General features: G+C 44.4%; 1 protein-coding gene across 2 annotated transcripts in view; it reads left to right on the top strand.

The window, feature by feature from the left end:
• Positions 1-1,316: 1,316 nt before the first annotated feature.
• Positions 1,317-20,938, top strand: part of VANGL1 (VANGL planar cell polarity protein 1) — a 61,139-nt gene continuing 41,517 nt past the window's right edge. The window contains exons 1-4 of one of the 2 annotated variants that reach the window (XM_060763419.2): positions 1,317-1,523; positions 9,234-9,480; positions 11,273-11,396; positions 18,553-19,160. In XM_060763419.2, the coding sequence (XP_060619402.1) occupies positions 9,410-9,480; positions 11,273-11,396; positions 18,553-19,160 (803 nt within the window). In that variant the 5' untranslated portion in view covers positions 1,317-1,523; positions 9,234-9,409. The remainder of the gene's footprint in view (positions 1,524-9,233; positions 9,481-11,272; positions 11,397-18,552; positions 19,161-20,938) is intronic. The other variant, XM_060763420.2, reaches the window with a different exon arrangement.

The following is a 20,938-nucleotide window of genomic DNA, read 5'->3' as shown; positions in this document are numbered from 1 at the left end:
TTTGATCCCTTCCCCATGACCGGCTCCCTTTCCCGATCCACCGGCGCTCCACCCGCCTCCTCTTCTCTCCCCAATCCGTGGGTGGGCCAAGGGGCGGAGCCGCACCTGGCCCGCTTTGGGTCTGGAGGTGTGTCTGAAGACCCCAGCGTGCGCACCAAAAGTTGCCTCTTCTCCTGACTTTCTCTTCAGCCATTGGGACGAAGAGAGAGAGAGAGAGGGAGCCCCTCTGGCTGGAGGTATCTCCCACCTCCACTCCCTCCTTTGTTTTTGCGCCTACCTTCAGGAAAAGTGGGCATGTCCACCTCTCTCTCTCTCTCTCTCTCTGTCTCAATGGCTGAGGAGAAAGTCAGGAGAAGAGGTGACTTTTGGTGCACATGCCTCCGGACCCGAAGCGGGCTAGGCAAGGGAGCAAATGCAGCAAGTGTAGTTACTGGGATGTATAGTTCACTTACAATCAAAGAGCATTCTGAACTCCATCAATGATGGAAATGAACCAAATATGGCACACAGAACTCCCACGACAAATAGAAAATATATATCAATGTTTGGTTGGGGGTGGGCGCCAAAATACTGTTTGCTTACCCTTGAAAATTACCTAGGGCCGCCTCATTTCAGGTCCAGCGGTGACAGAACACCTATAGATCCAGGGTCGCGTAAGGCCGAAAAGGGGGAGGGGCGAGTGGGAACGTTGCAAGGAAGCAGTGGGATTTATTTTATTTATCGTGTCATCAGCAACCATTGTATTACAATTCTAACAGAGCAAAACAAACACAGAGATTAAAAAGAAAAAAAAAGAGAGAAAAAAACCACACAGATTTTGTAAATTTGGTATTTGGTTAAATGTCTTTTGACCAGTATCTGGCCACTTGGAGTGCCTCTGGGGTTGCCGCAAGAAGGTCCTCCATCGTGCATGTGGCAGGGCTCAGGGTGCATTGCAGCAGGTGGTCAGTGGTTTGTTCTTCTCCGCACTCGCATGCCGAGGATTCCACCCTGTAGCCCCATTTCTTCAGATTGGCTCTGCATCTCGTGGTGCCAGAGCGCAATCTGTTCATCGCCTTCCAAGTCGCCCAGTCTTCTGTGGGCCCAGGGGGGAGTCTCTCATCTGGTATCACCCATGAATTGAGGTGCTGGGTTTGGGCCTGCCACTTTTGGACTCTCGCTTGCTGGGGTGTTCCAGCGAGTGTCTCTGTAGCAGCGGGAGAGACGTAGTTTCCCACAAGGGTGGAGGCGTGGCCAAAATCCCTAGCAGTGTGTAAGCTCTAGTCTAGACCCAGGGATTCCCGCATGGGAGTGGGGGGTGTGTGCGTGCGCGCAGGGGGAGCTCTGTCTCGCATGGAAACAGCCCAACAGGCGGAAGGGCGCGGGTCCTGGCTCTTCCTGTTCCCGTCGTTCCTCCCCCCGCTTTCCCAACCCAAAGACGCCTCCACGGGGTAAGGGCGGTGCTTTCCTGGCTACAGGAAGCGGAAAGCAGCCGCAGCAGATGGAGCAGAGGCAGAAGCGACGATGTCGGCGGGGAGCGCGAGGTCAGTGGCGCGAGGCTTTCTCTCCCCCCCCCCCCCCCCCGGGCTCCCAGGGCAACGGCTCTTCCACCTTTTCCCCTCTCCTCCCTCCTCCTGTTGCTGCGCCCTGCTCTGACCTGCCTTGAGAAGGAGCCTCCATTCCCGCGTGGGCTCCCAGGCATTTCCGTAGAGGAGGGTAGCCTGTCACCATCACCATCGACCCCCCTCCTCTTCAAGCCTTGGAGGCAAGCGTCTTTCCTTGAGGTCATGCTTCCTTTGGCGTTTTCCTCCCCCCCCCAGTCCCTTTTGGGAACCCACGCGCATCCCCCCCTCTCGAGTCCCTTGGGGCTGTGGGTTGCCCACAAGTGGCCTAAGATGGTAGGCATTGTGTGTGAAACGCCTGAAAGCGGGTGAGGAGAGGACTTTCGGTAGCCCAGCTTCTGTTCAAGCTCCCAAAGTGTTTCCAAGGGAAGAGTGCTGCTCAGTGGTGTAGGTGCGTTACAGAATCTTACAGCTGGGAGAGACTTTCTCCCCCTTTCTCCCACACAATCAAAGCACTCCCGACAGAAGGCCGTGCAGCCTCTGCTTCAAAGCTTCCAGAGTACTCACTTACTTAGGCGATCCCTCGTTGTCCGAGTAGGATAGTCTTAGAATCATAGAATCAAAGAGTTGGAAGAGACCTCATGGGCCATCCAGTCCAACCCCCTGCCAAGAAGCAGGAATATTGCATTCAAATCACCCCTGACAAATGGCCATCCAGCCTCTGCTTAAAAGCTTCCAAAGAAGGAGCCTCCACCACACTCCAGGGCAGAGAGTTCCACTGCTGAACGGCTCTCACAGTCAGGAAGTTCTTCCTCATGTTCAGATGGAATCTCCTCTCTTGTAGTTTGAAGCCATTGTTCCGCGTCCTAGTCTCCAAGGAAGCAGAAAACAAGCTTGCTCCCTCCTCCCTGTGGCTTCCTCTCACATATTTATACATGGCTATCATATCTCCTCTCAGCCTTCTCTTCTTCAGGCTAAACATGCCCAGTTCCCTATGCCGCTCCTCATAGGGCTTGTTCTCCAGACCCTTGATCATTTTAGTCGCCCTCCTCTGGACACATTCCAGCTTGTCAATATCTCTCTTGAATTGTGGTGCCCAGAATTGGACACAATATTCCAGGTGTGGTCTAACCAAAGCAGAATAGAGGGGTAGCATTACTTCCCTAGATCTAGACACTATGCTCCTATTGATGCAGGCCAAAATCCCATTGGCTTTTTTTGCCGCCACATCACATTGTTGGCTCATGTTTAACTTGTTGTCCACGAGGACTCCAAGATCTTCCAGGCTCAGTGTCCTGGCAGTGGGTCCGTAGGGGACTGTGGAGCCCTATTCTTGATCTTCATCTTCTCCCGCAGTGAAGGCATCGGTTTCCAGGTGGAAGGTTCGGGTTGGCTTGACGCGCCTTCCTCTTGGCACGTTTCTTTTTCGCCCTCCATTTGTTCAAATTCTACAGCACAGCTGACCTCCAGCTGGAGCGCTCAAGGGCCAGGGCTTCCCAGTTCTCAGTGTCTATGCCACAGTTTTTAAGGCTGGCTTGAGCCCATCTTTAAATCTCTTTTCCTGCCCACCAACATTCCGTTTTCCATTCTTGAGTTCGGAGTAGAGCAGTGTTTCTCAACCTGGGGGTCAGGACCCCTGAGGGGGTCGTAAGGGGGTGTCAGAGGGGTTGCCAAAGACCATCAGAAAACATAGTATTTTCTGTTGGTCATTGGGATTCTGTGTGGGAAGTTTGACCCAATTCTAATGTTGGTTGAGTTCAGAATGCTCTTTCATTGTAGGTGAACTATAAACCCCAACAACGACAATTCCCAAATGTCAAGGTCTATTTTCTCTAGACTCCACCAGTGTTCAAATTTGAGCATATTGAGTATTTGTGCCAAGTTTGGTCCAGATCCATCATTGCATGAATCCACAACACTCCTCTGGATATAGGTGAACTACAACTCCCAAAATCAAGGTCAATGCCCACCAAACCCTTCCAATGTTTTGTGTTGGTCATGGGAGTTCTGTGTGCCAAGGTCGGTTTAAATCCATTGCTGGTGGAGTTCAGAATGCTCTTTGATTATAGGTGAACTATAAATCCCAGCAACGACAACTCCCAAATTACAAAATCAATCCCCCCCAACCCCACTAGCATTCACATTTGGGCATATTGGGTATTTGTGCTCAATTTAGTCCATTGAATGAAAATACATCCTGTATATCGGATATTTACATTACGATTTATAACAGTATTAAAATGACAGGTATCAAGTAGCAACGAAAACATTATTATGGTTGGGGGTCACCACAACATATGGAATTGCATTAAGGGGTCACGGCATTAGCAAGGTTGAGAACCACTGGAATAGAGCAATTGCTTTGGGAGATGGTGGTCGGGCATACAGACAACGTGGTCGGCCCAGCGGAGTTAATGGCGGAGGACCATTGCTTCAATGCTGGTGGTCTTTGCTTCTTCCGGCATGCTGACATTTGTCCACCTGTCTTCCCAAAAGATTTGCAGGATTTTCCGGAGGCAGCGCTGATGGAATCGTTCCAGGAGTTGTATGTGACGTCTGTAGACAGTCCACATCTCATAGGCGTATAACAGGGTTGGGGAAGACAGTAGCTTTATAAACATCACCTTGGTATTCCTACGGATGTCGCGGTCTTCAAATACTCTGTGCTTCATTTGGAAAAAAAGCTGCACTCACAGAGCTCTGGCGGTGTTGTAGTGGAGTAGGAGACTTCGCCACGCATGTTCTCCGAGGCACTGATCGAAGATCCCTGTCCCCCCATGCCAGCAGGGCTGCTCCTCTCCTTCCCCCTCTCCCAGACGGAGCCACTTCTGAGGCTGGTGGGGAAGGGGGTGGGTGGCCCTTGCGGGTTTCTTCCGCTCTTAGGATTCTCTGATACTGGGACAACATTGCACAGCACCTTTCCCTTGGAAACAGCTTGAGAGCTTGAACAGAGTGGCTCTGGAGCTGTGATCCCAAAGTCCTGCGCCTCCTCTTCAGGTGTTTTAGACCACATTCTAAGCCGAGGGCCAGTTCACAGTCCCTCAGGCTGTTGGGGGGCCGGACTAGAGCTTGAAAAAAACAAACAAACACTAACCAATTCCTAGGCACACTGCATATATCTCATTTGTAGTGCAAAAAAACCCCATACAATATTTACAATGAAGAATACTTTTAACCAACATAAACAAAACAATAGTATTTCAATGTGAAGTGTGGGCCTGCTTTTGGCTGATGAGAGAGTCAAGTTAATTAGAATAGCTCACTGTTTTTCTGCAGTTTATATTAGGAAGGTTTTTGTAGGATTGCACTCAATCCCTGATAGGCTAAAGTGCATCAAAACCTTTTAATTGCCTTAATAATTACTGGTAAGGCTTCTTAACCAGTTCACGAAACATTTAGGTAAGCTTCCAGGCAGCCCCTTCAAATTAGTTACAACTAAACACAAGGAAATGTAAGCTTTTAAAAATAGATCCACCTTTATTGGCAGATAACCATGATTAGAATCATAAATTAAAATTTGGTGGAGCCTTTATTCTCAGATAAAAGTATGTAATAACATTTAAAAATATTATGTTCCTAGTTTGAAAGTATTATTTCCTGTTTAATTGTGTGGTATGTACATTGAAAGTAGTTCTATTCCAGAAACCTCATTTTTTGTGGCTATGTTGAATTGGTTGAGACTCAAATAGATATTCATTGAAAAACTATAGCAAAATATGCTTCAGGGTGTCCCACAAAAACAAAGTTTATGCATTTAATAAACCTTTTCCATGTTTTTATGATAGACCCAATTAGGAAATGACATGTATAACCCAGGAACAAAAATAATGTTACATAGTGTAATCAAACAAGGATTGAAATTCCACCTGTAGGGTTGTTATGTTGGATCTACACTGCCCTATAATCCAGATTGAGAATGTGGATTAACTGTATTGATGGAGCCGCCGGTGGCGCAGTGGGTTAAACCCCTATGCTAGCAGGACTAAGGCCGACAGGTCCAAATCCGGGGAGAGGCAGACGAGGTCCCTCTATCAGCTTCAGCTCCTCATGCGGGGACATGAGAGAAACCTCTCACAAGGATGATAAAAACATCAAATAATCTGGGCGTCCCCTGGGCAACATCCTTGCAGACGGCCAGTTCTCTCACACCAGAAGCAACTTGCAGTTTCTCAAGTCGCTCCTGACACAACAAAAAAAACTGCATTGATCTGGATTATAGGACAGTGTAGACAGATATAATCCAGTTCAATTAAGTTAATCCACATTCTGAAACGGGACTATAGGAAATCAAATCAGCTTCAAACATTTAAATCCAAAACTCTGGTTGTTTCACCTCAGATTTAATCCCAAAAGTTGATGTCCAAAAAATGTCCCTGGTGATTTGTGATCCTGGTTTGTTCATTAACTACAGATAGGTAAAGTAGCAAAATGAGATTAGTTTAAGACAGGAAGTTTATGCTTTCAGTCTTCTTCTGTGGCATGTTTTCGCTGCAGCTTGCCAAGGGATCTTGTAGCACCTTTGAGCCTGACTGAGCAAGAAGTTGGTAGCATAAACTTTCGTAGATTATGAAATGCTAAGTGGCAGTTTAGCGTCTCTGTGCTCTGGATGCAGTGTGTTCTTACTGTATTTTTTGCAGCTTGCTGAAAATTGGCAAGTTCTCCCAGGCTGAATGTGTGTTGGGGGTAATGTTCTTTTTCCTGTAACCTTTCTCCCCTCTCACTTGGCTCTAGTCTCTCCTATTTTGCAGCCTGTCTCTTGGCTGCCCCCTCATTAACATTCCTTTGCATTCTTCTTTCTTAGCTCAGTTAGGGTTGGGCATTTGACCAGTCAGAAAAAAATGGCTCCTTTGAATAGTGAAGTAATGACCAAATGCTTTACAGTATGAACTTGAGCAACAGACTTATTCACAGCTTCTGTGCTTATATTAATTAGAAAGATGTTTGGTGAAACAATGGTATTATCTGTTCTTGATTGGCCGTCTGCAAGGACATTGCACAGGGGACGCCCAGATGATTTGATGTTTTTATCATCCTTGTGGGAGGCTTCTCTCATGTTCCTTCATGAGGAGCTGGAGCTGATAGAGGGAGCTCATCCGCCTCTGCCCGAACCTGCGACCTGTCAGTCTTCAGTCCTGCTGGTACAGGGGTTTAACTCACTGCGCATACCAGAAGCGACTTGTAGTTTCTCAAATTGCTTCTGACATGATGAAAAAAAATTAAAAATCTGTTCTTGATTTACATTGACATATGAAAGTGTTACGTGATCTTGGAAATGAGACTTTCAACCCTGGCTAGTACAGCCAACATTTGCTGAAGTTAGAGGGGTGAAACTTCCACAAAAATGAGAAAACTGAATGAAAACAAAGTTTGGTTTTACCCGAGAGAACACCCCTCTAGAAATCTCTAGGTTTCCTAGCACAATTCCACGGTGAAATGCCTGATAGATGTTGACCACAGAATTAGACTGGAGGATCTCAAAATTTTCAGAGAGATCATAGTAACCAAATCTGCAAATCATGAAATCTGCAAAAATGAAACTTGAAAATGTGGGGAGCCAACAATACTTGGATGGGAGACTGTGTCCAATTGTGTCCAATTCTGGACACCACAATTGAAGAGAGATATTGACAAGCTGGAATATTGACAAGCTGGAGGCCTAAACAGCTAGAGGGCCACAGTTTGAGGATGCCTGGCCTAAAGGCTCTTCTGAACAGTCAGGCCTGTTTGTGAGTGGGCCCAGGAAGTTATGTTTTATTCCCGATTTCAACCTGCTAGTCACCAATCCTTCTGTGGCAAATGGGAAACTCATCCTTACTTTGTGTGGGTCTTAAAAGGCCTTTGAGCAATATATTCCTTTTGTCCGCAACCCCTTTGCACACAACATATCGCTGCTGTTGTTTTGTTTTGTTTTGTAGATCTCTTTAAAATTTAAGCTTTGCATCCTTTTTACAGTTTCTTTAAGAGTAAAGATAACCTAACAATTCAGAATTTTAAAGGACATAAAATGGAAATATAAAAAATGCATGACTTTGAACAGCCAGATATTGCATTTGGCATAGCCTTATAAGAGCCAAATGTAACTTTGGGTGGTAAGTTTGGACTCTATAAGACTGTAGTAATGCAGCTCCCAGGAGCTCACACCAGCTTTGTCAGTTGTGAGGGATGATGGGGGCTGTAGTCAACACTTTCGAGTGCTACACATAATGTAGTCTGTCAAGATGTGATGGCACAACCTTTCCCAGCCAGGTGTTAATGTCTCAGGAGCCCTGCTGTGAGCCTCGGGGCTTCTGGAAAAGATTCTGGAAAAGATTGTTAAGGAAGTGGTCTGCAAACACTTAGAAACAAATGCAGTCATCGCTAATAGTCAACATGCATTTATCAAAAACAAGTCATGCCAGACTAATCTGATCTCTTTTTTCGATAGAGTTACAAGCTGAGTAGATGCGGGGAATGCCGTGGATGTAGCATACCTGGATTTCAGTAATGCCTTCAACAAGGTTCCCCATGACCTTCTGGCAAGGAAACTAGTCCAATGTGTGCTAGGCAAAACTACAGTGAGGTGGATCAGTAATTGGTTAAATGGACGAACCCAGAGGGTGATTCTCCCCAATGCTTCCTCTTCATCCTGAAAAGAAGTGACAAGAGGAGTGCCACAAGCAGGGTTCCGTCCTGGGCCCGGTTCTGTTCCACATCTTTATTAATGACTTAGATGAAGGGCTAGAAGGCAGGATCATCAAGTTTGCAGACAACACCAAACTCCAGAGGACAGGAGCAGGATTCAAAACGATCTTGACAGATTAGAGATGAATGGCCAAAACTAACAAAATGAAGTTTGTTCAACAGTGACAAATGCAAGATACTCCACTTTGGCAGGAAAAACAATGCAAAGATACAGAATGGGGGACAATGCCTGGCTCGAGAGCAGTATGTGTGAAAAAGATCTTGGGGTCCTCGTGGACAACAAGTTAAACAGGAGCCAACAATGTGATGTGGCGGCAAAAAAAGCCAATGGGATTTTGACCTGCATCAATAGAAGCATAGTGTCTAGATCTAGGGAAGTAATGCTACCCCTCTATTCTGCTTTTGTTAGACCACACCTGGAATATTGTGTCCAATTCTGGGCCCCACAATTCAAGAGAGATATTGACAAGCTGGAATGTGTCCAGAGGAGGGCGACTAAAATGATCAAGGGTCTGGAGAACAAGCCCTATGAGGAGTGGCTTAAGGAGCTGGGCATGTTTAGCCTGAAGAGAAGGCTGAGAGGAGATATGATAGTCATGTATAAATATGTGAGAGGAAGCCACAGGGAGGAGGGAGCAATCTTGTTTTCTGCTTCCCTGGAGACTAGGACGCGGAACAATGTCTTCAAATTACAAGAGAGGAGATTCCATCTGAACATGAGGAAGAACTTCCTGACTGTGAGAGTCGTTCAGCAGTGGAACTCTCTGCCCTGGAGTGTGGTGGAGGCTCCTTCTTTGGAAGCTTTTAAACATAGGCTGGATGGACATCTGTCAGGAGTGCTTTGAATGCAATATTCCTGCAGGGGGTTGGACTAGATGGCCCATGAGGTCTCTTCCAACTCTATGATTCCTAGGTACAGAGTGTCTGGATATTAGTAATCGGGAGAAGACAAGATTTGTTATGGTGAATGCACCAATTCTTTGTGTGACTTTTTTCCTTTCCTTTTTCTAGATTGATGTTGCAGATTAAAGGAGCCATAACCCGAAAAGTAACATTATTACTGTCTTCAACCTGTGGATGATCAAGACTCTTAATTATCCCCACCCAAACTCTTCCTCGGGACTTGGTGGCTCTTCTGAGTGCAAGACGTGTGCTGCTCTTTGCTGTCCCAAGACTTTCCTGTGGCCATGGATACGGAGTCAACCTACTCCGAATATTCCCACTATTCAAGTCACTCCAGAAAAGCTCAGCGACAAGGGTATGAGTATATTGCTCTGTCTTTTTAAATAGTGTTTTACCATTTAGTGTGCATGGTTCACTACCAAAATGGTATTTGTTTTTTTTTTTTAAAGATGACATATTTCAAAGGAAGATGTTTTTCTTTAGAAAATTAATTTTAAAGACATCTTCCAGAAATATGTAGGACTAATTCAGAACAATTGTATCTATTCCTTTATAAATTTTCCTATTCATTCCAGAATACTGGTGTTAATTAAGTGTATTAGTAAGCCTTTTGACACACAGCTTAAATATCTTTCTTAAGTCAGACCAAAGGCCTTTATAATTCAAGATTCTGTTCACAGTGTGCTTGCTCACATGTCTGTGGGTCAATCACTGCTAATTCAGATGCAATCGTAAAGCTGATTTTTTTTGTCCTGTGTATGCTTGATTTTACACTTGTTTAAACTTAATCACATTTGTCATTTTACTGTTCATTCTCAGTTTGGAGACTTTTGGAGCTCCCTGCAATCCTTTTTTATTCCAATTATCTAGGCTTCCTGCTTTGGAGATCTTTCCCGGAGCAAGAAGTAACATGTCCATCCACCTTTTAGTCTCACCCTCCTAGAAGAAGCTCCCTAAATAAACATGTGCGTGTCTTGAGGGCACCCACGCCAGAGCAAGCTTGGCACAGTATTTAGTTTCTAGTCTGAACATGGTGTGTCATTATTTTGAGTGACGTCACTGTCGGCTTTGTATTACAGTTGCAGAACTGCCTGCATTGTTATCACACTGTAAACTGCAAAAACTGCAAAATGTGGAAAACTTTCCATGTACACCGAGGTTGGATGCATCTGTTTTGTTGGTGTGGTTTGCTTTTACATAGATCTTTTGCGTTTGAGAAAGGCTGCAGGTTTTCAATATTTGGAGCCAGTGATTCCCAAGAAATTAAGTAGAATATGGTAGTATGCCACTGGAAAGCCTGGATATAGTTTGATATAACTCTCAATGGAGATGTCTTATTTACTTATTTACTGTTTTGAAATAAGTCTTATTTACTTATTTCAAAACATTTAACATAATGCAGTTGTCTTGTTACATTGTCTATTCTCTGATTTTGTTGCGCTTTGGGCCTGGAAACATCAATGACCACCACACCACACAAGATTATAAGCAAACAATTTATTGTAAAAACATATTAAAACATATATAAAATCAGGAATAAGAAAGGAAGATATATAATTCAAAAATGCTTAGCAATAGGTAATAACCAAACAATAATCCAAATGTCTCATAAAGTTCCAAAGGTGACAAAGTCCAGGAACAGCCAGAAATCACAGGTACAGCTTAAGTCCACAATTAAGAAGGCATAACTAGAAAAACTTGATGAGGAATACATGAACATGAACATGAACATTGAAAACTTCCAGAATATATATAAAGTCCAAAATCAAAACTTGAACCAGGAACAAGAGAACTCAGGCTTAGCTTCTCACTCTAACGCAGCGTTGTCTAAATAGACCTTAAGGTAAACAACTTGTTTAATAGACACCCATGAAATCATTCCATTTCCCATGAATTCCTTCACAACTTTCCCATGTAATCTCTCTGAACGACACAATCTATTTTCTGCTTTTTCAAAAAAAATTGGTCTGACCCTTTGATCTTTGGGCTGCCTAGGCACATTCCAGGCCTGCATTCTGAGCTAAGCAATGGGTTATCTCCTAGACAAAAAAAAACTTGCAAAGCTGCTGCTGCTTTGTGGGCAGACCTTAGCAGGAGAATGAAAGGGTCATTTTGTGATACCACTTTCTTCCTCTTTCATGGAAAAGGAGCCGAGACAGGCACAAATCGCCTCGGAGTAAAGATGGCAGTCGCTCTGAGAAATCCGTTACCATTCAGGCGCCACCTACAGATCCATTGTTGGGAAATGATTCTCGGGCAGAAGAAGGTCAGGTAAGGAATGAGAAAGGGCAAATAGCAGGGAAAGGGTTTTCTATCAATTGATGTATTGCTAGGTATATCACCATCCCCTTTCACAAAGATGATGATGATGATAATAAACTTTACTATAATCCACCCTATCTTTCAGATTTATTAATTTCATGTAATAAGCATTGCATACATAAGTATAAAACTGATAAAAATAGAAGGAGCACAAGCGGTTAAATAATTTTTGACCAAAACTGGGCAACAGACCACATTGTCTGTAGCTTTAAACAATTTTTCCTCTCTACATGAGGCAGGTATTGTAGACAAGCATACAGATGCGGAATTGTTTGTTCTGATCCACAATCGCACAAGGTGGATGGTTCTTCTAGGTAGTTCCATTTTGCCAGGAATCAGGGACATCCAGGTTGCCCATTCTTGGTTTGCCCCTGGAGTAAGACTGTCCTGGGGACCATCCAATCGGGATTTCCTCGTTTAACTTCCCAGGGGGATGTTCTTGCTGTTGCTGGAGGAACATTAAGAGGAGTGGTGGTTTTCATGTAGCTTTTCCTTGATTTGGGTCTACTGGGAGGAGACTGATTGCCATGTAGTGAATCATAGAGTCATAGAACCATTGAGATGGAAGACACCTCATGGGCCATCCAGTCCCAAGAAGCAGGAATCACATTTAGTGGATGGCTTTCACGGTGTTCAACCTTATTTCTCTCACAGTTGGCAGCAACTTCCCATCGCACGTCCGGGGGGGGGGGGGGGGGGCATTGCCACCTAGCCTGTAGAGTCTATCAACAGGTGTAGATTTGAGACATCCTGTGGTTATTCTGCATGTTTTGTTCAGTGCTGGCAGTTGAGTAAGACAAGGCCAGGTCTGATGTTCTTATTAATTTTGGGTCTGCTCCCCATGTGCTGCAAGTCAGTTTCCACATGATGTTATTGCATGCAGCAATCCTGTGCTTGGAGTTCATGCAGTATTTTCTAAAGGTTAGTGTTCGATCTAAGGTTATTTATTTATCGTGTCAGGAGCATACCTAACAGTTGCATTGCATTTTTAACGAACAAACAAATAGAACACAAAGTTAACAAGCTTGGTAGTTGATTAAATGTCCTTTGACCAGTAGCTGGGCACTTGGAGTGCCTCTGGTGTTGCTGCAAGAGGGTCCTCCATTGTGCATGTGCTCAGGTTGCATTGCAGCAGGTGGTCTGTAGTTTGCTCTTCTCCACACTCGCATGTCATGGATTCCACTTTGTAGCCCCAATTCTTAAGGTTGGCTCTGCATCTCGTGGTGCCAGAGCACAGTCTCTTCATAGAATCATAGAATCAAAGAATCAAAGAGTTGGAAGAGACCTCATGGGCCATCCAGTCCAACCCCCTGCCAAGAAGCAAGAATATTGCATTCAAAGCACCCCTGACAGATGGCCATCCAGCCTCTGTTTAAAAGCTTCCAAGAAGGAGCCTCCACCACACTCCGGGGCAGAGAGTTCCACTGCTGAACGCCTCTCACAGTCAGGAAGTTCTTCCTCATGTTCAGATGGAATCTCCTATATTGTAGTTTGAAGCCATTGTTCCTTGTCCTAATCTCCATGGAAGCAGTAAACAAGCTTGCTCCCTCCTCCCTGTGGATTCCTCTAACATGGCTATCATATCTCCTCTCATCCTTCTCTTCTACATGCTAAACATGTCCAGCTCCTTAAGCCGCTCCTCCTCTCCAGACCCTTGATCATTTTAGATGCCCTCCTCTGGAGACATTCCAGCTTGTCAATATCTCTCTTGAATTGTGGTGCCCAGAATTGGACACAATATTCCAGGTGTGGTCTAACCAAAGCGGAATAGAGGGGTAGCATTACTTCCCTGGACCTAGACACTATGCTCCTATTGATGCAGGCCAAAATCCCATTGGCTTTTTTTCCTGCCACATCACATTGTTGGCTCATGTTTAACTTGTTGTCCACGAGGACTCCAAGATCTTTTTCACACGTACTGCTCTCGAGCCAGGCATTGTCCCCCATTCTATATCTTTGCATTTCGTTTTTCCTGCCAAAGTGGAGTATCTTGCATTTGTCACTGTTGAACTTCATTTTGTTAGTTTTGGCCCATCTCTCTAATCTGTCAAGATGGTTTTGAATTCTGCTCCTGTCCTCTGGAGTATTGGCTATCCCTCCCAATTTGGTGTTGTCTGCAAACTTGATGATCATGCCTTCTAGCCCTTCATCTAAGTCATTAATAAAGATGTTGAACAGGACCGGGCCCAGGACGGAAACCTGCTTATGGCACTCAGCTCGTCACTTCTTTTCAGGATGAAGAGGAAGCATTGGGGAGAATCACCCTCTGGGTTCATCCATTTAACCAATTACAGATCCACCTCACCGTAGTTTTGCCTAGCCCACATTGGACTAGTTTGTTTGCCAGAAGGTCATAGGGGACCTTGTCGAAGGCCTTACTGAAATCCAGGTACGCTACATCCATGGCATTCCCCGCATCTACCCAGCTTGTAACTTTATCGAAAAAAGAGATCAGAGTAGTCTGGCATGACTTGTTTTTGATAAATGCATGTTGACTATTAGCAATGACCGCATTTGTTTCTAAGTGTTTGCAGACCATTTCTTTAACAATCTTTTCCAGAATCTTGCCTGGTATCAATGTGAGGCTGATCGGACAGTAATTGTTTGGGTCATCCTTTTTTCCCTTCTTGAAGATTGGGACCACGTTGGCCCTCGTCCAACTTCTCCTGTTCTCCAAGAACTTCTCCTGTTCTCCAAGAACTCTCAAAGATGATTGCCAATGGTTTGGAAATGACTTCCGCTAGTTCCTTCAATACTTTTGGGTGTAGTTGATCTGGCCCTGGGGATTTGAACTCATTTAGAGCAGCCAGGTATTCCTGGACGACTTGTTTCCCAATTTGGGGTTGATTGTCCTCTAATCCCTCATCCACTCCGTCTTGCTGAGGTTGAAGATGACTTTCTTTTTGTGAGATGAGCGAGGCAAAGAAGGCATTAAGTAGTTCTGCCTTTTCCCTACCCACTGTCAGCATTACCCCATCTTCTCCTCGAAGAGGCCCTATCGCCTTCTTCTTCCCTTTTCTACTGACATAAGAAAAGAAGCCCTTTTTAATATTTTTAATGTCCCTGGCAAGACTGAGTTCGTTTTGTGCTTTAGCCTTGCGGACCTTTTCCCTACAGGTGTTGGCTTTTTGTTTGAATTCTTCTTTGGTGATTTCTCCCTTTTTCCACTTCTTGTGCATGTCTCTTTTGTGTTTTGGCACAGTTAGAAGTTCTTTGGACATCCATTCTGGCTTCTTTGCACTTGTCCTATTTTTTCTCTTTGTTGGCATGGTTTGCAATTGCGCCTTGAGTATTTCACTCTCGAGAAATTCACATCCATCCGTAAGTCCCTTGTCTTTTAATATCTGTGTCCAAGGAATGCTGCTCAGTGTTTCCTTCATTTTTCAAAAATCAGCTCTCCTAAAGTCCAAAATGCGGATTTGACTTGTCTTAGTTTCGGCCTTCCTTTGTACCTCAAATTGCAGGAGCACACGGTCACTTACCCCTAAGGATCCGACCACTTCAACCGCATCGATCAGGTCCTCCGCATTTGTTAGGATGAAATTGTCTGCAAGGCAAGTGAGGAATTTGTTGGACCTTGTACTCTTGGCCAAGTTTGTTTCTCAGCAAATATCGGGATAGTTGAAATCGCCCATGACTACTACATCTCTTCTCTGTGCCTGTTTTGTCAACTGTTGGCAGAAGACTTCATCAAGTTTTTCCTCCTAGTGTTGGTTTCTAATATATGTAATTTCTTTATGCTTGTGGGTAAACAGTATTGCTTGCCGTTTCTTTGTCAGTGTTGATGTGGAGATTGTTTAGTTTGCTTGCTCTTGAACATAGAACATATTATTGTCCTTTAGGGATCCCTTTAAAATCTATGATATTATATCCATCATATGCGTGTGTGTGAGAATCATATATACCTATCTATATCTATGGCTGGATGGCTCTTTGTCAGGAGGGCTTTGATTATGTTTTCTTGCCCTCGTGAAGGGAGTTGGACTGGATGGTCTTATTTCTCAATTTGGGAGTTGGGATCCCTAGGGGGGCCACAAGGGGGTGTTATAGGGGTCGTGAAGATCATCAGAAAACACAGTATTTTCTGTTGGTCATGGGGGTTCTGTGTGGGAGTTTGGGCCCAATGCTATCGTTGGTGGGGTTCAGAATGCTCTTGGATTGTAGGTGAACTATAAATTCCAGTAACAACAACCCCCAAATGTCTTATTTTCCCAAACTCCATCTGTGTTCACATTTGGGCATATGAAGTATTTGTGCTAAGTTTGGTCTAGATCCATCATTGTTTGAATCCACAGTGCTCTCTTGATGTAGGTGAACTACAACTCCCAAACTCAAGGTCAATGCCCACCAAACCCTTCTAAGTGTTTTCTGTTGGTCATGGGAATCCTGTGTACCACGTTTGGTTCAATTCCATCATTGGTGGAGTTCAGAATGTTCTTTGATTGTAGGTGAATTATAAATCCAAGCAACTATAACTCCCAAAGGACAACATCAATTTTTTAGTGATAGTCACTCCCTGGGTTATTAGGTGTCTTGTGGCCAAATTTGGTGCCAATTTGTCCAGCGGTTTTTGAGTTATGTTAATCCCACGAACGAACATTACATTTTTATTTATATAGATAATTGTAGTTCATGTAACAATGTGGACCAAGCTGTCTGGCAATTATGTGCCTTATTAGAAGTGTAATGGGATTGAGATTGTTCTACAGTTATCTCATATCTTTCCTGCTCTTGAAACGTAAATTCATTCATGATAGTCAGCTTTATTTATTTATCCTGTCAGTATCAACCAGACAATTGTATTACATTTTTAACAAACAGACAAAATAGAGTTTGCAAGCTTGGTAGTTGATTAAATGTTCTTTGACCAGTAGCTGGCCACTTGGAGTGCCTCTGGTGTTGCTGCAAGGAGGTCCTTCATTGTGCATGTGGTTGCATTGCAGCAGGTGGTCAGTGGTTTGCTCTTCTCCACACTTGCATGTCGTGGATTCCACTTTGTAGCCCCATTTCTTGAGGTTTGGCTCTGTATCTCATGGTGCTAGAGTGCAGTCTGTTCAGCATCTTCCAGATCGCTCATTTTTCTGTGTGCCCAGGGGGGAGTCTCTCATTTGGTATCAGCCATTGATTGAGGTTCTGGGTTTGAGCCTGTCACTTTTGGACTCTCGCTTGCTGAGGTGTTCCAGCAATTCTGTAGATCTTAGAAAACTATTTCTTGATTTAAGTCATTGATGTGCTGGGTGATACCCAAACAAGGGATGAGCTGGAGATGTCTCTGCCTTCGTCCTTTCACTATTGGCTGCTACTTCCCGGTGGATGTCAGGTGGTGCGATACCAGCTAAACAGTGTAATTTCTCCAGTGGTGTAGGGTGCAGACACCCTGTGATAATGCGACAAGTCTCATTAAAAGCCACATCCACTGTTTTAGCGTGGTGAGATGTGTTCCAAACTGGGTATGCATACTCAGCAGCAGAGTAGCATAGCGCAAGGGCAGATGTCTTCACTGTGTCTGGTTGTGATCCCCAGGTTGTGCCAGTCAGCTTTCGTATGATATTGTTTCTTGCACCCACTTTTTGCTTGATGTTCAGGCAGTGCTTCTTGTGGGTCAGAGCACGGTCCAGAGTGATTCCCAGGTATTTGGGTGCGCTGCAATGCTCCAGTGGGATTCCTTCCCAGGTGATCTTCTGAGCCAGGGATGCTTGTCTGTTCTTGAGATGAAAAGCACATGTCTGTGTTTTAGATGGGTTAGGGATCAGCTGGTTTCCCCTGTAATAGGCAGTAAGGGCACCTAGATCTTCGGAGAGCTTCTGTTCAACCATCTCAAAGCTCCCTGCTTAAGCAGTAATGGCACGATCATCAGCATAGATGAAGCTCTCTGTCCCTTCTCGCAGTGGCTGGTCATTTGTGTAAATGTTTAACATTGATGGAGCAAGCACGGTCTCCTAAGGCAGGCCATTCTTCTGTTTCTGCCATCTGCTTCTCTGGTCCTGGAACTCAACAAAAAAGTTCCTGTTTTGTAGCAGGTTTTCTATGAGGCTGGTGAGGTGGTAGTTCTTTGTGATATTATACATTTTTCTCAGGAGGAGGCGGTGGTTCACAGTATCATAAGCTGCTGACAGGTCTATGAAGACAGTTCCTGTGATCTGCTGCCTTTCAAAGCCATCTTCTATGTGCTGAGTCAGGTTCAGCACTTGCAATGTGCAGCTTTTGCCTTTCCTGAAGCCAGCTTGCTGTGGGATCAGACATTGGTCTATTTTTTCCGTAATTCTATGCAAAATAAGTCTCTCCAGAGCTTTGTAGAGGTGGCACAACAGGGAGATTGGTATGTAGCTTTTTGGATCCTTACAGTCTTTGCCTGGCTTCAGGATGGCGATGACTCTTGCTTTCCTCCAGATTTTGGGGATCTGACAGGATGCAGTGCAGTTGTTCATAAGCTCCATCAGCCAGCACCTTGCTTTTGGACCAAAGTTCTTGATTTGTTCCATCCGTAGATCATCCAGGCCAGCTGCTTTGCCATTTTTACATTTATTGAGAGCCATGTCCAATTCAGTAGATGTAAAGGGTTCATGAAGGTTCTCAATCTCTGGTTGCCTGGCTATTGGTTTCTTTCCTACTTTGGTGGCAAGGTTGGGTTTCCCATTCTTCAAGAGTTGGTGTGCTATCTGATCTGCCTTTATGTTGGCATGGGTATTAGTTTGTGAGGGGTCATTGCTCAGCCGTCTTAGCAGCCTCCACACCTTCCGGCTGCTCCTGCCCATGTCGACCTGATAGTCAGCTGCAACACCTAGTGTAATAGTATCTATGGTACAATGGTCCCTTTTCATGTTACAAAATTTTGAGTTCTTTTCAGGAAATCACATCCTACTCCACGTAATGATGGTTGTATATGCTTTTTGTTTAAACCTTGATTTTCTTATGCATGCTGACAAACTATTATTAAATTACTGTCAAATATTGTTAAAGGCCTTAGTAATGTCAATACATATATGAGAGTTTATCCTTATTTCATCCTGAAATCATTGGTTTTCATCCGCACAAGAGGCATCTGAAGGTTCCCTGAATGTCAGGAGCTGGCATACAATTGAGTCACCTTTTTTTTCCTTTTCAGGATGACAACTGGGGTGAGACCACAACAGCCATCACAGGGACTTCAGAGCACAGTGTGTCCCAGGAGGACCTTGCTGGGCTCAGCAAAGACTTGGAGGACAGCGTTGGCTTGGACTGCAAGCGTTACCTTGTCTTCACAGTGGCAGCCATCCTGGGCCTTCTGGTCTTCCTTACTCCCATTGCCTTTATTCTGCTCCCCCAGATCCTGTGGAGAAGTGAGTTGGAGCCATGTGGAACAGCTTGCGAGGGACTCTTCATCTCTGTCGCTTTCAAACTCCTGATACTCTTGATTGGCACCTGGGCGCTTTTCTTTCGCCAACCCAAGGCAGACCTCCCGAGAGTGTTCGTGTTCCGTATCCTCACTTTGGTCCTTATATTTCTACTGATGTTTTCCTACTGGTTGTTTTATGGTGTTCGCATTTTGGAATCCAAGGACCTCAATTACCATGGAATCGTACAGTTTTCTGTGTCCCTGGTGGATGCTCTGCTTTTTGTTCACTATCTTGCTATCATAGTATTGGAACTGAGGCAGCTGCAGCCAATGTTCACGGTCAAGGTGGTTCGATCAACAGATGGAGAATCGCGCTATTATAGCTTGGGACACTTGAGGTAGGTCTGAGGTCTAACTTTTATGGGAATGTTTAGAAAGCAATTTCATCTTGATCAACTTCCTGTTCTTTTTTAAAGGGTTCGTTTGAAAAGTATTTAAAGAATTAAAAAAAATAATTTTTGAAATTAAAAATCTAAAATATACATTTTAAAACAACAAAATCTTTGATATCACCAGTGTCACATTAGTCAGTGGCTTTGCTGGCTGATTTTGCATCTGCTTACAGTTATGGACAGACAGTTTTAATTCCTAGCTTTGAATCGATAATCTGCAAAAATAAGAATATTCAATGTAAAGTAGCTGTATAGTAAAAACAAAGATCAAAGACGGGCGATAGATGTATTGTTGTTGTGATAGTTATATGAGGGGCTGCTGATAAGTCTTTGGCTTTACCCAGAAAGAAACGAGATAGGAAGATGAAATTTTATATTTATTCCACATACTCTCCACTGATATCAGCACACTTCTTACATCAGTATTCCAAGTTCTGTAAGCCTTGCAAAAAGGAGGATTTCGGTTGTGCCTCAAACCAGTCGTTCATAGCAGCCATGGCATCAGAAATTGTGTGAAATTTGGTACCCTTGAGGTGTTTCTTCAGGTTTGAAAACAGATGATAGTTGGAGGAAACTAGATCCGGTGAATAAGGTGGGTGGTCAACCAGCTGGAAGCCTAACTCCACCAGTTTTACCATGGTCACTTGTGCAGTGTGAGCAGAGACGTTGTCTTGCAGAAACAAGATTCCTTTGGACAGCTTGTCATGCCTTCTGGTCTTCAGAGCTGCCTTCAGTTGGTCCAAAAGTTCAATGTAATACCTTGCATTGATGGTGGAACCATTTTTAAGGTAGTCCACTATCAGCACACCGTCCTTATCCCAAAACACAGATGCCATTACCTTAGTGGCTGATTTTTGCACCCCGAACTTCTTTGGATGAGGAGAAGAACTGTGCCTCCACTCTTTTGACTGCTCCTTGGTTTCAGGGTCATACAAATAAATCCTGGTCTCTCCATAGTGACGCATTAATCCAGGAAGTTCTTATCAGTTTAGAAACAAAATGAAGTTCAACAGTGACAAATGCAAGATACTCCACTTTGGCAGAAAAAATGAAATGCAAAGATACAGAATGGGGGACGCCTGGCTCGAGAGCAGTACGTGTGAAAAAGATCTCGGAGTCCTCGTGGACAACAAGTTAAACATGAGCCAACAATGTGATGTGGCGGCAAAAAAAGCCAATGGGATTTTGGCCTGCATCAATAGGAGCATAGTGTCTAGATCTAAGGAAGTAATGCTACCCCTCTATTCTGCTTTGGTTAGACCACATCTGGAATATTGTGTCCAATTCTGGACACCACAATTCAAGAGAGATATTGACAAGCTGGAATGTGTCCAGAGGAGGGCGACTAAAATGATCAAGGGTCTGGAGAACAAGCCCTATGAGGAGCGGCTTAGGGAACTGGGCATGTTTAGCCTGAAGAAGAGAAGGCTGAGAGGAGATATGATAGCCATGTATAAATATGTGAGAGGAAGCCACAGGGAGGAGGGAGCAAGCTTGTTTTCTGCTTCCTTGGAGACTAGGACGTGGAACAATGGCTTCAAACTACAAGAGAGGAGATTCCATCTGAACATTAGGAAGAACTTCCTGACTGTGAGAGCCGTTCAGCAGTGGAACTCTCTGCCCCGGAGTGTGGTGGAGGCTCCTTCTTTGGAAGCTTTTAAGCAGAGGCTGGATGGCCATCTGTCAGGGGTGATTTGAATGCAATATTCCTGCTTCTTGGCAGG

This window comes from Anolis sagrei, chromosome 2 (assembly GCF_037176765.1).
Source record: "Anolis sagrei isolate rAnoSag1 chromosome 2, rAnoSag1.mat, whole genome shotgun sequence".
Classification (NCBI taxonomy): Eukaryota; Metazoa; Chordata; class Lepidosauria; order Squamata; family Dactyloidae; genus Anolis; species Anolis sagrei.
The sequence above is the reverse complement of the archived record's forward strand: the minus strand, read 5'-3'. Positions and strand labels throughout refer to the sequence as shown.